We start from the raw sequence: 17,969 nt of genomic DNA on the forward strand, positions 1-17,969 counted from the left end.
CCACTAATTTCATTGTTTCCGACTAAACACAACAACAACATATCACATGTCACTACAAGACAAGCCACAACGTGCGCGATTAATTTACGGGCGGCGTAGGCTACTTTTCATTGCTCACTACACATGTGCCTCCTCGGAGCATAATTAATTGCGCCCAGCACAAACTGACCACATTACGGGGACACCCTTTCGTTCCCTTTAGCGTGAGCACCGCCGAGTGAAACCGAAAACAGCCGACGCAAGACGACGCGGCCACCATTGAAATCTCCCCATCTGCACAACAACAACACACGCGACCACTGCGCTTCAACCCCCGCCGTTGCTTTCATTTTTGTTATGTCTCTATCCCACCACACTCACGCTAATACTATACAGTGTATGTCCGTCATTTTCGCGCCATGCACATCACACACAAAACATTAAAACATGCCAGTGTCTCCACGCAGCCGCTAACAACAACACCGAGTTGGCACTCTGGGTTGCCAGGTAGGAGGACAGACAAGCAGACAGGTCAGTGTTGCCAGATTGTGCACCAGAAACAAGCAACCACCTTCATGAAAAAAAAAGCCAGCCGAAGGGGTCCGCAATGTTTCGCGGGGGTCCCAAGACTCCCAGGGTGTCCCCCATGTATTAAAAAACAAAACAAAAAAAAACATTTGTTTTTAAACTTTTTTTTGGACATTTTTATCCCACGATTTCGGAAACCCAAAATAAGCGAGCCCTCACTCAAGCCCCGTGCACGGCTAGAGAGCAGGGCGCCCGGACCTCTAGTTACTGAACAATCAGATGATGCATCAAGGTCTCAGACAGAAGAACATTATTCTGTCTCTCTGCATCATAGTTTGAATCTACCATGAAGTTAATCTGTTGGAGGACCAGTGGTAATCCTAGTTTCTGTTTAAACCCTCTATACTTAGTAAAACAAACCTTAGTTGGCCCTGTAGCCTAATTGGTCTGCAAATGTTCCCCCCAGTAGTGTTAAAATCGTAAACTGTTGGAGGGCTAGGGTTTCATCAGCTATACAAACTGCAGGAAGGTCTTACAGTATATTCTTTTGCAAGAATTCAAAATTGTTACAATCCTAAGCCTAGAACACCAGTAGTGCTCTGCGTTTAGAAAAGATAGATGAGACGCAATGTTAAAAGAATACCGATGTGTACAAAATGACATGCTGAAAATCTGAGATGCTCCCTCTTGTGTGCAGTAGTTGGCTGAGTGGTAGAACAAACACACTCACGCACGCACACACACACGAACGCACGCATAATAGGTGTACACATTTACGCACCAGCCATGGCACTACAGTTACAGCCCCATTCTGTCGAAGGCGAAGGGAACGCGCTACTGATGCTCTCACCAAAATGTCACTGTATTACAAATATTGCATTATAAGTAGGTAAATTACCCGTGGTGGGGTGGATATCCCCATGGATGTTGGCAAAACAATTCCCTGAAGTGGATTAGAAACATTATGCAGAATGATGTGTTGGTTTGCAGTTCACATTAATTAAACCATCGTTCAAAATCAACAATTACAATTATTTAAATTAAAAACTCAATTAACATAGGCCTACTGTTATGTGTATTCCTTCTGGTAGTACCTCCTTCTGCATGATTGACAGTGATACCATGACCTCCACTAGCATGTGGATATCCCTCTGCTCTAATTGCCTAGCCCAGAGCCTACCTAATTGTCAAATGTATCACTGAGATAGGAAAATAGTAACAGGGAATACAATGTGTACAAATCTGCTGTTTGGAAGGAATTATTGTGTAGCCTGCAAAAAGTGTCGGAAGACAGTTGCATCAAAATAGGGAATTAGGACTATATCGCTCATTATTTTTGGCAGTTTAAAACATCCTGTTGAGATGAACATTACCAGTGAAAATGCATGCATACACACACACACACACACACACACACGCGCACACATGCACGCATGCACGCACGCACACACCCACACACCCCCACACACCCACACACCCACACACACACACACACACACACACACACACACTTTATAAAAATAACACAATAGAATGAGGCCCTTTGAGTGGATATACGAAGAGTGGGCAGCTAAACATTGTGGACACCTCCATTTTAAATTGGATATCTTTTCCAAAATGTGAAAAAGTAAGAATTTGGAAAAAAGTAACAATTATTGTAAAGTATACATGATTTTAACATGCACAGTACATAATTATCAGACCTAAACTTGTTTATGCCCACAAATGTGGAAATATTAGGCCGCAAATGTCAAATGTTCAAGCATTGTCCCTTTACGTACCGGTAGTTACATTGTAGGACCTTTTTCAAAACTAACAAACTAAGTTGCAAGTTTATTCTAACCTTGAGATGGCTTTCTAGAATGGAATGGAGAGAATGAATGACATAATGAAAACGTTGCAGTGAAATTTCCACAGTGGGACCAACTGAGAATGTTAAGACGGGATAAAAAAAAACATAATTATTCTAATTTAAACTCAACTGAAACTGAGCTGACCATTCTATGTAGGCAGCATGACACAAAAGGATTTTTATTCTGCCCTGTTGGAAACTAAGCTATTAGCTATCAGCGTTCTACAGAGTGCATAATGAGGCATGAGAAGAACGCAATTCCAGCCATAAATTATGATATGTCTGATATGCATTATGATAAAGTGAAAACATGAATACGATAATTATGGGGTATTTGTTGCATGCACTTGAAAGCAAAACACATGAAAAACTACCACGCTCTGCAACATGACATGCAGACATCACACAGGCCTGTAATATCAACAAACCCCAGCTGCCACTCATGAAATCTTAATCTTCAGCCTGCGATTTGGCAACAACAAAACAAACACCTTCCAGTCATTAGGGCCAGCCAGCCACAAACCCTGATCTTGTAGGTTTGTCCGGGGTACAGCCTTATCTTTAATTGGGCATAAGGTGCCTTGAGGGTCAGACATGCTTGTAATTGTTTGATCAACTTATTTTAGAATGTATAAAGTACCAAACAGTATTATGGTGAAAATAAAGTTTTAGGCAGACTTCTACACTGATGCTTCCTTTTAGAGGATGATCAAAGATATTTTACTGTTATTTCTGCATTCTGTGACTCATACTAGCCTATATTTATATTTGGGACTGATGTGTGCTGATAACACCTATTGAAACAAGTGAGCAAACGTGCATGTTCACAGGTATATCAATGCACAAACCTCAGAAAAAGACTTCATAAACTACAATGATGGTCACTTTTTGTACTCAGCAGTTTAACAGCGTGTTATTGTTACTACTCTCTCCTCTACGTTCTTTGGTAAGGGCTCAGGGAGGTTTATAGCCCCAATCAGATGAAAGCGTACAAGTGATTACTGATCTTGAGCTGGCACTGCTTTGAGTTGCCTGCCTGAAATAGGTCCACAGGCTTCACATAATTTGTGTAGCATAATGGATACATTGTGATGTAGAGTAGTATGTGTGTGATTATGCACACTGTAGCAGCTATGGATGTACAACTGTAGAGAGCATATTGTCATCATGCACACCGGGGCAGCTGCAGGCCAAATTATACTTCCTGCATGATACTGTATCCGCAATTCTGCATAGAAGTTAGGGTATGCATTATGTATAGCTAATTATGTATAGCATGTCTCTGCATAAAAGTACAAGCACACTCACTGCACATGCACCAGAAAAGAAGAATGGACACAGTTTAAAGAAAGGCTGAGGATATCCATAGAGCACAGAAGTCCTGACGTCACTCGTTCATCCCCTGGGTCGTAGAAGTAATTTCTCTATGGAGAATAAAATTGGGTCATCTTAGAATTGTCTCATATAAGAATTGTGGTCCAAAAATAAACAAACTGTCTCTGCGATATTGTTAGGGGGGTGGCTCTGTATCGTTTATGATAGTCAGTCACTCATATTTGATACAGTCTGTTTCTGGCGAAAATTTTACTAATCCGGCGGAAGTAACATTAGCGTTTTCTCACCGTCAGTTGATGCTTCATATCCATAAGAGGGGGGGGGGGGGGGCGCGACCCAGGTAGGATGTGTAAATGACGTCAGACTTCGGTGCTCTATTGCTACCCGCAAATAATTACATGAGCATGTTGAACTTGAATGAACATTTTATTTTTATTTTTTTATCTTAATTGTTTTGTTTTTCTTTCGTGTTGTGAAAGTATCATTCCATTTGTGTGTGATTTTGGAAATCTAATTTTGGTTTTCATTTTTTTTGTCATTTATGTCACCTGTGTCCCGGCAGCTAACTGCACACCCCTGTGCTTTTTGTTTTACCTCAGACACACATTTCTATGGGTACCAAAGGATACCCTAATCCTAAAAAGTAGCCAATTATTTTTGTTATCACCATTTTAGTCATTATGCCAATAGTTCCTTCCACTGCTTGGCTTGCCACTGCTGTTGTACCTTACTGGCTCACATGCCAATGGAGAGCACCCACCCACCGGGGTGCCATGACATTATTCCGACATCCCATTATTCCGACATCCCGTTGGTCCGACTGGTTCCATTATAACTAACCCTATCACTAACCTCACACTACCCTAATGGTCGGAATAATGGGATGTCGGCATTATGAGTGGACCCCCCCACAGGGGGGAAACGGTGTCTCTCTCCTATTCCTACGACTCAACATTCTCCGCTGACAGGCGCTGCCCCAGCCTGTAGAAATACATACAGTACAGTGACAAAGATCGCCACCTTCCCCGCCGGCCTATCTACCCCGAAAAAGGCCAGTTGTGATCACATAGACGTTCTGGACGCCGGCTGCAACACCAATCACCTTTTTGTTGACCTGTATGTGTCCATCAGAGCTTGGTGTGTACTCCCTTGCATACATACCAGTATAGTAGTAATTCCCGTCAAGGCCGGGAGAGGGTCATTGCGGCCCGGCAGAGGGTCATTGCGGCCCGGCAACTCTGCCCTCACCCCAGCCTCCATCAAGGGGCACTCGTGGACTGCCATAGTATGCCTCACTGAAACTGACAGACAGAGGGTTAGTGCACAGCACACATACAGTATGTGCCCTGCCTTTCTCAACCAATTACCTGATCAGCTGCAGGTGTGCCTGTGAGTCGGCAGAGCAACCCCTGCCTCCCCTGCTTGCAGACAGCCTTGACAACGCCTGCATTTCTGTAAAGTGTGCCCTTTGCAGGTACCTGATAGTGGGAAAACTACTATTCACTATCACTGGCAGGTCACACATTAGACGAAGTAGCCAGCACAACACAGCACACGATTGGATTCCACCTGTAAGGTCAGCTGACACAAACTGTTAAAAGCTGATAACAAGGGCTGACCTTTCAGTCAATATCTAATTCATTCCAGTGAAAGCTTTGTATCAAGTTTCATTACATCACAGGGGTTACACTTGCCATTAGGACAAAACAGGAGCATAACAGCATTTGAAGCTGATCATACCTAACAGAGCAAACAAGGAATTATATGAGGAGGAAAGAGATACTTCAATGCACTTCATCTCTTTTTTACAGATGAGGTGCATCTTTTTAGTGCCCTTTTTGCTCTGGCCTGATCAATACCATAATCCTTTATCGTTACATCGCCCACAACAAATACTAGTTCTAGTTTTTAACTTTATGATAGTTGAGAGAAAACAGTGATTATTTTATATATCTACGGTTGCAGCATTTAATTAGTCAAAAGTTGTCATTATAAAAAGTAATTAAAGTTGTCTGATCTATTTAGAAATAAAATAGCTCCCCTTCAGGCGCTAGTGCAAGGAAAGTGCTGAACTACTGATATGTGACGATACAAGGGAGGGAGGGAGCTAGATTTAATGTTTAGATGGCTGATGCTAGCTTTCTTATCTACCGTACAGATGTGATAGATAATAGCTTGTTAAATCTGGTCAGGCTGAGAGAGAGATTTTATTCCCCAATGCATAAATATAATGACGTCTATTAAACAAAATGTTTTAACCTCTTGACATTCCCTTAAGAAAATGTTGGCTTGCACTTGACAACCTTAAAGCTTAAAGTTGAAAGGCTTGTCAATTCGATCCTTTTATCCAACGTTCTGCTGACTTGGTATGTTGGCACACTAATAACCACGAGGAACAAACAAAATGAAACTAATGTATCTAGGGCTGCATTTGTGACCTTAACTCTAGATTGTGACCTTGGCCTTTTAAACCCAAAACATAATCATCTCTTCGGGGCAGCCTAGTCATTATTCCCACCTGTCATGACAATTTGCCCATCCTTTCTTGATTTTGACCTAGACCGTGACATGACCTTTGACCCAATAATCATTTCTTCAGGGAGGATCATTAGTTACCACCCACTTCAAGTTTCATGAAAATCTGCCCATACACTTTCTCCAAGTTTTCCTGCAAATGAACAAACTGGCCCGATTACAATACCCTACCATGCATCACAGGCAGGACATGGGTTTCGAACTGATTCCACTCATCATGTGTAATCATAGTGAAATAGTTTGCAATTCTTGTAAGGTGCTCCATATATTGTTGGAGAGCCAGACAAGTACTAAAAAAAAGAAGTTAAACAATTTATCCTCTCAGTTTTCAGACCAGCTGTCTTCACTTCTGTTGCAGCTCTGAGTGGAAGCCAGGCTTAGCAGCTCTCCTTTATTTCTACTTTCTTTACCACTAACTTTCGACTAAGCTTAGCTCTTTGTCAAAGTGATAGAACGCATGTTTAACTTACATTGAAATAAGTAAACCGTTGTAGTGCCACAGGGGGATTAACCAGCCGACATGAGGATACACAGACGGAGAACACAAGTGCAATTGTATGGGAAAAGGAGGTAGAAGATGGTGAAAACCATACCTGCCCTCAGTAGTCGTGGGGAATATAAGATCTCTGGCCAACAAGACGGCTGAGCCATCAGCCCAGCCGACATGAATACCGGGAAACTCCAGATGATGTAACTCATCATCTAAAAAAGTTGAAAACGTCTATGGAAGCAGGCAAGGCAACCAAAATTTTGTGTTGATGAGAAGTTGTCATTCCATGTTTACCTGAATATCCCTGTGTGCCATCATGCCGGTGAAAAATGACAGCACAAAAAACTATCCGCCCCCGATTGACAGAGTTTATTTAGAAGGAAATCATCACAGCAGCACAGCAAGCCATCTTAGATTGCGAAGCCAGGATTGACAGACCCTCTCTCCATTTTATATGTCCTGATGAATATCTGAATAGATCGAAACGTTGACGACGCAATACAAATACAGCAGAGCTTTTTCAGCATTACCAGTGTGCAGACTCCATACTTTTTGGGGCGGTGTAGCCGCCCCCTATAAGTGAGTTTTGGACACTGACCAATCCTGCACCGTGATTGGCCAATAGTCTACAACGCATTGTATACCCCTAAACCTTCCATTGTTAATGCAAATCGATACTTTTGCAAAGTCAGCCAATCACATTACAGCTAGTGTCATCACCACTAACTGTAATGTGATGATGGCTGACTTTGCAAATTCAGGACTGTGATTGGCTAGCGAAACACATGACACATGTGCAGCCCTATGAATAGCAGTATGGACTTAAAAATAAATCATTTATCCTTTTTTTTAAGTGAGTCATGTTGTGATGACCACACACCACCCACTTCACACTGGGTGTGACTTTTTATGATATTTTTAGATCTGCTTTTTTCAGTGAAGAGATTTGGTATGGAGGGAGAAAAGGACATATTCCACATGCCAGACATGGACAGACAGCACAGCTCAGCTGTCCGAATGGCTTATTGAAATCCATAACCAGGAAGGACGGTGGGTCTGAGTTTATGAATTCACAAAAAAACAAAACAGTTATTTAGCAGTAAAAACTAGTCTTTGGTTTTACATTACTCGATGGGTCCAATGAATGAACAGATAAGCATATCAATACATACTGTATATGTACACATATATTCAAGTGAAGCACTTGAAGCGTTTTTTTTGTTCATTCTTTTCACCAAATTGAAGTCATTACCATGCTGTCTTGCACACAGTATACTGTATTATCTTGAATATATGCAACAGTACAGACTAGGCAATGTTCCTTGGGCCATTGTTTGTGGATAGTCCTCTGAAGCCAAAACCATTCTTTATCCTCATGGCTAACATTTAACACGATTCCTTCCGTTCCATTGTATACTGCAATCCATCCCCATAACAGGCTGGTCAATGCTAATTGTAAAGAGTAAGAAAGATTAAATGCTGTTGTTGGTTGCTTCCACAGAACTATTGTTAATTTAAAACCATTAGTCACAATCCAGGGTCTGGCACTTTAATCAGGGAAGATTTCATGACTGTGCCTGTAACACACAACAGGGATGAATGTGAGTGGGGTGCGCGCAAATACGTGCACACACACACACATGCCGGCACTACTTGAGTGGCAGATGCAACAACATGATATGACCAGGTGCAGCGCACACATGCCTGAAACAACTGATTTTAATTATAATCTTTCACACAAGGACAAGAACAGTTCCTTCTAATCAGATTCAAATATGTACTTCCGCGCACACACTCTCTCACACACACACCACTTCAGTATTCATTCCTCAGTGATCACCAGCTTTGTGTGCACGTCAATTGGCCTACAGTATATCAGACAATAGAAAATCTCTTCACAGTCTGAATGGGCGCTCACGTTCTTTTTTGTTTTTGACAATCAATCATTAAGAATTTTGCTGGTCACACACACACACACACAGAAAAGAATACCCTGTCATATAATGATAATACATGCAGTGGGAAAATAATGTCAGACATGCAGGGGGTTTGTCAACACAAAACCTGCATTGATTCTCTGACTGAACAGCTTATTATCCAATTGCAGTGGTGGACAGTTATGAAGTACATTTACTTGAGTACTGTACTTATAAGTTAATGTTTTGAGTATCTTTACTTTACTTGAGTATTTGTATTTTTTAATACGTATGACTTTCTCCACTACATTGCTAAGACAAATATTGTAGTTTGACTCCACTACATTTCTAGGAAGGGACATTTGTGAATTATCCACTTAAGCCCTATTTCAAATATGATAAAAAATAGAAAGTCTAAATTTGAACAACTTTCACTTGTAATTGAGTAATATTTGACCAGGACGGTGCAGGGGTATCTATACTTTAACTCAAGAACTGGGGGTTGAGCACTTTGTCCACCACTGGTTAAAGCTGCATTGCTCTGGCAGTACCAGCAGTGGAACATAAGGTTGATGAGGTGGGAATGAGAGCACAGGAAAAGTTAGGAAGTCTCAGTCTTCCACACCAACATCTCACTACACACACATGTATGAGCATGTGATGAATCAAATCTTAGAATCTTGATGACTTGCTGACCCATCGATCACAGCAGCCAGTTTTTTTGGGAAGGAAAAGTCAGTTATCACTGAACGTTTGGGTGATGGTGCGCATCACCGACCATTTCTCTAATGCGCTGTTTCCCAAAGAGTGGGTCGGGACCCATGTGTGGGTCGCAGACTGATTTTTGTGGGTCTCGAGTAAATATTTTCCTTTTCTCGTTTTGTACATTTCAAATATATATATATATTATATATATTATTTCAAAAGATTTAAAAAACTTAAACAAAAAAAATCACAACTTGTCATCAATTAAAATGAAAAAATCTAAATCTAAATAAATAAGTTGAAAGAATGCTTTCACAGTCTCAAACATTTCTTGATAATGCGTCATGGAAGCACTCCAGGCAACATTTTGGCCATGTATTGCATTTATTGAAGCCATTGGGGGGGAAAAGAACATGGATTAATTCCTATTGTAACGTAATCAAATCCAATAACATGTCTACTGCGTGTTCTGTTCAAAACGCCGTAGTTGCAGAAAATATGTGATGCCAGAAATACTAGTACTGTTGAAGAAAAGAAAAGAAAATAGTAAGAAAGGTCTTAAAGAGTTGAGAATATCTTAAGCATAAGGCCTTGATTCTGACTGCTACTCAACTATGTCACACTAGAGTCTTATCTCCATCATTGAGAGGCTGCCAAACTTAGCAAAAGAGTGCCACCACATGGGTACAGCCAGGGTTCGATTTGTAAAGATAACATTTTCATTACCACTTCAGCCCTTTATCCTTCCTCGTACGACAAACACCAGAAATAGCCAATCTACAAGCTCACAACAAGTCACATCTTGACTTGTTGTGAGCTTGTATATCTGCTATTTTTGAAATAAAATGGGGATATACTGTAGGACAGTCTATAGTACATTTCCCAAACCTGAATGCATGTATTTAATTCAAAAATAGAGGCATGGATCCCTCCCCCCCCAGCAAATCAAACATTGGATACAGCACTTCTAGTGTAAATTGTGTATCGACTCTGAAGCCAAGAGTTCTTTCACTTTTAGGGTTAGTTAGGGCACAAGATGTATTGTAAACCTCTTTCTAGACTTTTGAAACCTTAAGACAATCAGTTCCAATCAGTGTTTTGCTTAACACATTAAAAAGGTTTAATTATTGGTTTAAACCTATGCATGTTAGTCCACAATTAAAGAACCTGTGTGGCAGTAAGCTTTATTTTATTTGTTTATTTTTAACAAAGTCATTTTTTTAATCATGGTTGATTTACTAGCTCTCAAAGTGAATGATTCATAGAAGACCTATACTTTTGGGTTTTTCACCAAACAAAATAACTTTCAACTCTACTTTTCAACTCTACTACTGAAAAGTCACAACAAGGATCACTAAAATGAAATCTCAAATCATAGTCACTGGCAGAGCAATAGTATGTGGGTAAAGCTACACAACATTCTTTCATTTCTAATTCGAAACCATCCTGGTTTACAGCGAGACTCTTTTAGTAAATTAAATTATTTTAAATAAACGATAAGGTGAAGTTACCCTTTAGGGCCTGATCTCAAGCTACGTTTGCATTCACTCCATGGGCAGTGAAAGACATGAATCAATCATCTGCAACAGTGAGAACGGGGTCTGGATGTAAATTCCGCCCCATTTGTACCTGCTGCACCACTCCCAGACCTCTCAACCGTTACTCCAGTGTTTCTCAAACTTTTTCATGTCAAGGACCCCCAAATTAATATGCATTTGGCCGCAGACCCCCACCTGAAAATATTTTATACATGATTTGTGTTGTTAGAATGTTTCAAAAAATATTCCATATTCTTTCAAGATTGTTTTTGAAAATAGCCAATGTACAGTATATAGGATTGTGGTGAAACTGATTTTTGATGCTATATTAACTAATTATGCCGGGGACCCCCGTGAACCCCCTCAAGGACCCCTGGGGGTCCCCGGGCCCCACTTTGAAAACCATTGCGTCAACGATGTGAGAAGTACCACAGAGAGAAGTGTTTAAAATAGGTGAAACAGGTTTTTTGGTTATTAAAGTGCTCCGACACACCATGAATTAGCAGCAGTATATATTTATACACATATATACTGTATATAGAGAGAAATGTGGTTCAGCTCGCTTACAAATCAATCATCCATTTAAAAATCACCCATTTTACAGGAAAAACAAAAGCCTCTAGTTCTATCAGTAGTCACTTCAACTTGACCTCTGTACTGTATATGACAAAAACAGGAAGAAAAGCAACTTAAAAGTAAAAAATAAAACACCATCATGCTGAATAGCATCCATACTTTACATACATACAAAATTACATATCTTTTTTTTTCCTTCCTCTTCTAAGAATACGTTTTTGTAAACACTGCTTTAGGTCCTCCAGTTGGATTTGTCCACATTCCTGCTTCTACAAATCGGCAGCGACACGACACCCCCCACCCTCCCACCCGTAGAAAAAAAGTCCAGAGACTCCTGTTCTGGAGTCTGCTCTGGCACCTGCAGATATCCCTCTACTCCCGCACCCCCCCTTTTGTTTTTGATTTTGATTTAAAGCATCCATCCAATATTCTATCCATTCCACACAAAGACTACATTAAGAGAAGAAACTAGAATGAGAAGAATGGAATGGAAGCTCTAGTAGTAGTAGTGAGGATTTTTACATGGTTATTTTAAAAAAACGTCAAGGTGTCGTCTCTCTATAGGTCTACAGGAACGAATCCTGATATGGCAGACAGTAGGGTTCTGTGTAAGGGCAAGGGGTTGAAGGAGTCTAGCTCAGAGGGAATAGTCCACAAGGCTAGGTAGGGACTATAGATAAGGCTTACAAGGATAGAGGTTTGGGTCATTAAACCATTGGTTAGAGGGGAAGGGGTGGTTGCCTCTCTCCACATGTTTTAAAGGGAATGGGGAGTGTTAAAGTAGGCTTTAGGCAAAGGTGTGTGTGTGTGTGTCTGTATGTGTGTGTGTGTGTGTGTGTGTGTGTGTGTGTGTGTGTGTGTGTGTGTGTGTGTGTGTGTGTGTGTGTGTGTGTGTGTGTGTGTGTGTGTGTGTGTGTGTGTGTGTGTGTGTGTGTGTGTGTGTGTGTGTGTGTGTGTGTGTGTGTGTGTGTGTGTGTGTGAGAGGTGGCAATGGACTGTAGAAGACAGGCAGTTGGCCAGCTGCTGCGCCTCAGAGGCCCTGGAGGAACTCTTGGAGCTGCCTGACTATCTCTGTATCCACCGTCGCCATCAGGACCCCGAAGCCCTGGTCACCCATCAGCGCCTGCTGGGCCTTCAGCTTCTCGTAGACAAACTGCTGCAGAGAGACAGTGTGCACTGGGTCCTGCATGGCCAGCTGCAGAGGGAGAGAATAGGTACTAAGTTAACTATGGCAGCTGAGCAGTCACCTCAAAGACAAGCAGTTGAAGATGCATCACAGACCATAAGGCCCTGCAGATCAGTGAAGGATAAAAAAAACAAGAAATTACACAGTCATATATATCAGGTCGCACTTGTAGTTTTCTTTCAGTGATCCAGCACTCCAAAAATGCACGAGGAATGCAAGGCAGACGATCCAGAACAAACGTCCAGACATATAGGTGCTCGTATTTCAATAAATGTGAACATCCTTATTTGTGGTGAATGGGCTGAATACTTTGCACTGTCTACCCAATCTGAATATGAGCATAATAAAGAATAGCAGAATAATAAATGACTATCCAAAATATTTTGTTATGAATTCTAGTTTCACATACAAACGTGGGTTTCAAAAAAACGAAGCATCTCTGTGCTTTATTGTCATAAATTGCACCCTTCTACCATATGAATCTGGTCATAATCACACAATCATAATTATTTATGTAATTCACATGTAGCCTTAACCCTCTATTGTCAGTAAAACGGTCCATTTGGTTCCATTTGTGCACTCTCATGGGATCTAACTGAGTATATGACATGCTTTGTTACTTTTCACTACTGGCATATACCTTACATGAAAAATGACCCAAATGGGTCCATTTGGTTCCATTTGTACACTCTCATGGGGTGGAATAGAGTGCTGCTAGGGATAATGCAGCATCAATGGAAAGGACAGACTCCAGATTCCCTGGAGGCCATATCAGAACCTCTGGCCCAATTTTTTCCACATACATTTTTCTATTTCTTTTTTTTTCCAGCATAATGCAAGCGTTGTTGAGGGTGTATATACTGTTGTGCATACTGCTGTATGTTTTGTTTATTATTGATGGTGCTTATTTTTTGTGTGATGTCTTTATCCTGCTGTATCTACAGTACTTGTTCTTGCCCAGCAATTGTATCCTAACTACTGTGTTGCCTTTGGCGAATGAATTTCTCTCAATCAAAAATGGTTTTATCTGTACAGTATGATATTCTGCCTTTGTCCGTGTTGGCATGGTATTTTATTATTATTATTGTTTGAAGGGGATGAATAAGAACACAAACTCTGCAAACTCTCCTCCTGTGTCATTCATTCTCCCTGCTCAATTGTTTCCATTAACACTAACACAATTGAAGGCTAGGCCCACTTGGACACACAGGCAAGGGCAGGTGAGAGATAATCCTCAGTGCCCTTGAGAGGCATATTACTGGTAATGACAATCATGGCTCCTTTGCCAATCAGTGAAAAGTGAGGTAGTTATGCTAATTGCTTCTTTGTCATTACAGTCCAATCAAACCTCTTAAGGAGTGGGGCTAATGGAGAGGTTGCCATCTAACTCTTGTAATTAACATCGGCACAATGACTTGTTGACATGCTGCCGTGTGTGTTTATGTGGTGAAGTACTGTTGTTGAAATGGTTTCCTGTGTGTGTGTGTGTGTGTGTGTGTGTGTGTGTGTGTGTGTGTGTGTGTGTGTGTGTGTGTGTGTGTGTGTGTGTGTGTGTGTGTGTGTGTGTGTGTGTGTGTGTGTGTGTGTGTGTGTGTAAATGTATGTGCACGTGTATAGAAGCACTTTTACAACATGCATAATATGTGCATGTCAGTACTGTACTGTAAATGTCATGGCCCACATACTGCCAAATTGTCCAGCGCTTTCCAAATCTACCTTGATCCTCAAACAGAACCGAGAGAAAACATTAATGGCAAATCCCAGTCAATAGTCCATATTGCCGCCTGGCTTAACGGGCACCCAGTCAAAGGACAAGTCTGTTGGTATAGCGCTTGTATGTCAAGCCTCGGCAGTAAAAAAAAAAAAACACAACCTTCAACTCCATACCAGGAAAACAAAGGATTAATGGGCACCCAGTCACAGACAGGTCTGTTGGTATAACGCTTGTATGTCAAGCCTCAGCAGTAAAAAAGACAAAACGCAACCTTCTACTCCATGCCAAGAAGACAAGGCATTAAAATAAAGTTTGTGTGCACACGTGCGTGCATGTACTTGTGTGTGAAAGTCTGCCTGAGCAATGCTTTGGCAAACATGGTGTGCATTAAAGTGGAGAACAAAAGATAAGGACGTGAAGCAAGAAGATGGTGAGACAGCGAAAAACAGAGATGGCATGAACAAGATGGAGGTGGGGGGGTGGTGAATGGTATGGGAGGAGGAGGAGGCTTGAAGTGAACCTCCAAGGCAGAAGAATTTAGAACAGAGGCAGGATGACAGAGGGGCTGAGAAGGAGCGATACTGCCTAGGACCCCATGCTGTGCTGTTTCAGGGCATTGCACAGCACAGAGACGGCACTTTTAAAAGTGACTAATGATATTTTATTTAATGCAGACTCTGGTGACTTTTAAATGTGATTCCTTTTAGATCTTAGCTCTGCTTTTGACACTGTAGATCACTTTATTTTAATTGAACGCTTGAAAGACCTGGTCGGCATAAATGATGTAGCATTGGAGTGGTTTCGCTCGTACCTAACAGACAGAAGTTTTTCAGTTGTAATTGGGGAGGCCTCCTCTTCACGGGCTCATTTTAAATGCGGCGTTCTACAAGGTTCGATTTTGGGACTCCTCCTGTTCACAATTTACATGTTGGCAACATTATCAGTCACCATGGCATACAGTTCCATAGCTACGCAGATGATACACAGTTGTACATCCCCCTAAAATCTGGTGTCGCAGGAACCATACCTCGCCTGCTTGAATGTCTCTCGGACATCAAGCAATGGATGTCCCAGAATTTCCTACAACTCACTGAAACAAAATCAGAAATCATCATATTCGGTCCCCCAAATTCCACCCACTCCTTCCACTCTGAACTTGGCACCTTAGCTCCAAATATCACCCACACTGCCCGTAACCTGGGTGTAATTTTTGACCCAGACGTTTCATTCAACACCCAAGTCACAAGAGTAGTCCAGTCCTGCTACTACCAGATTAGGAACATTGCCAAAATAAAATCCTTTTTATCCACTGCAGACCTGGAAACTGTCATACATGGCTTCATTTCATCCCGTTTGGACTACTGTAATTCCCTCTAATCAGGTATTAATAAAAAAGCCATATCCCGTCTCCAGATGGTGCAAAACTCTGCTGCAAGATTACTCACCAACACAAAGAAACAAGACCATATCACACCCATCCTGGCTGCTCTACACTGGCTGCCTGTGAGCTACAGAATTGATTTTAAGATTTAATTGATCACTTTTAATGCCCTACATGGACTGGCTCCCAGTTACATTGTGGACTTGCTAAAACCTCATGAGCCAGTGCGCCAGCTTAGATCCTCGGACAGGGCCCTCCTGGATCCTCCCACAACTCACTTTGTCACACGGGGGGACCGGACTTTTTCGGCCCGGGCACCTTTGCTCTGGAATGCCCTACCCTTGGATCTTAGGTTAGAGTCAGTGTCCTCTTTTAAATCGCTTTTGAAAACACATCTGTATATAAAGTGTTTTTCCTAAGGATTGTTTTATGGACTGACTACAAATGCTGTTTTTATGTTTTCATGTTTTCTTATTTTTTCTTCATATCTTTATTCTTTCTCTTGCTGATGTTTGCTGTTTTTAACATGTATGTAAAGCACTTTGTAACTTTGTTTAGAAAAGCGCAAAACAATTCATTCATTCATTAACCCATTTAGACCTGAGGCCAATTCTAAAAACGCCTTCTAAATCCTGACTTAAGTTTTCTGACAAACTTCCGATTTTAATAAAAAAAAATATATATTAACATTAGCAACAGCTAATGTTACACAAAGGTGTTCCCGGATTGAAAGGTATAACAACATATAGGTGTTCCAGGTCTAAATGGGTTAAACATTTTGTTCTCGTATTGCTATGATGAGAATAACACTATAGTTACCAAAAAGATGGGCATCCTAATTATAAAGTAGAGGTCCTATACTACTGAATAAACAGTATAAGTCGTAAGTCGATCTAAAATGCAATTCCAACTCTCAACCAACATTTAATTTCGCTGTCGAAAGTTCCATTGAAACGTCTACATTTGAGTGCAAACAGCTGTGCATCCTGCCAGACAGAAACTTCTTTAAATAGCCGTGGGACATGCCACATCATGTGTATACAAATACCAGTTATACTACAGTATGTATAAAAATGTAAGTGAAATTCATTATTTCTGTGCATTTAAAATCATTGCTTTATTAGATGGCCTTGATGCCCTTGCAATTGGCCTTTGTGACCTCATAAAAAAATACCCCAAAAAATATAAAATCCCAGGCCTGCTGCTACATGTCTCCATTGTTGCATTATTAAATCTGGGATTACCAGCAGTGCTGATAGTCAGCATGCGGAATGACACAGGGGCCAATTAGTGATCTCTATCTATCCCCTCGCTCCAACTCCTCCTTTCCCCCCTCTATTCCTTCAAGCTCTCTCTGTCACTCACTCGTCTGCAGCCGCTCATCCTTCTCTCAGCCCTGTTCTGCTTCACTCATCGCCCACAGGCTGATTCATTCAGTGGAACCGTACGTTCGAATCGGGGACACTGGAGGACAGTCAGTGGCTAATCTACTGGCTAATACGAATGGATCCAGCCTACAGTAGATGTTCAGCAAGACCTCTCTCTACATTATGATGTGTCACCTGCATGGAAGAGTGCACACATGTGCAAAGACAAAGACACGCACACCCACGGGTGCATGAACAATGCACATGCACTATATACAGTAGTATAAATAATGTATATACTGTATATACTGATACTGCTGTCACGATCATGAAGTTTTAGTTGACGATTAGTTGTCATACAAGTAATTGTGATGATTTAATTGTCTTGCTGGCATTGAACGGTATACTAACAGTCAGAGAGAGAGTAGTATTTCATACTTGCCCTGATGAAGACCAGTTGGTAGAAACACGTTGGCTTTTAAAACTTTTTGTAAACATTATTAAAGTACATTGATTTTACGCCCTCTCCTCTGTTATATTCTTGGAGTGCTCAGATCTCTCCTGTTTTTCAAGGTATACTAACAGTATTGAACGTGAATGTAAATAAAAACAAAAATAACTTAAAGCTCTATTATGTGTGTGTGTGTGTGAATAACATGTTATTTTGTCCAATCTGTATGGTATAATATATATAATATAACTTACAATACAATTACATACAATTGGGGTGGTTGCATTTGGTCTCCCTGCACTTCTATTGAGACTTTCTATTTAGATTCTGTATCTATGTTGGACATTACCTTTGACACAATCCTGTTTCTGGTTTGACACCTGAAGGTCAAATGAAGGTTGCATTTTGCAAGCCGG

The 17,969-nt window shown here is 41.1% G+C and overlaps 1 protein-coding gene across 1 annotated transcript in view; it reads right to left on the reverse strand.

The window, feature by feature from the left end:
- Nucleotides 1-12,305: 12,305 nt before the first annotated feature.
- ipo11 (importin 11) overlaps nucleotides 12,306-17,969 on the reverse strand; it is a 204,046-nt gene continuing 198,382 nt past the window's right edge. Inside the window, exon 30 of the mRNA XM_084054558.1 lies at nucleotides 12,306-12,649. Coding sequence (XP_083910684.1) covers nucleotides 12,485-12,649 — 165 coding nt within the window. The 3' untranslated portion in view covers nucleotides 12,306-12,484. The remainder of the gene's footprint in view (nucleotides 12,650-17,969) is intronic.

The sequence above is a fragment of the Gymnoscopelus microlampas genome, assembly GCF_963454915.1.
Source record: "Gymnoscopelus microlampas genome assembly, chromosome: 4".
NCBI lineage: Eukaryota > Metazoa > Chordata > Actinopteri > Myctophiformes > Myctophidae > Gymnoscopelus > Gymnoscopelus microlampas.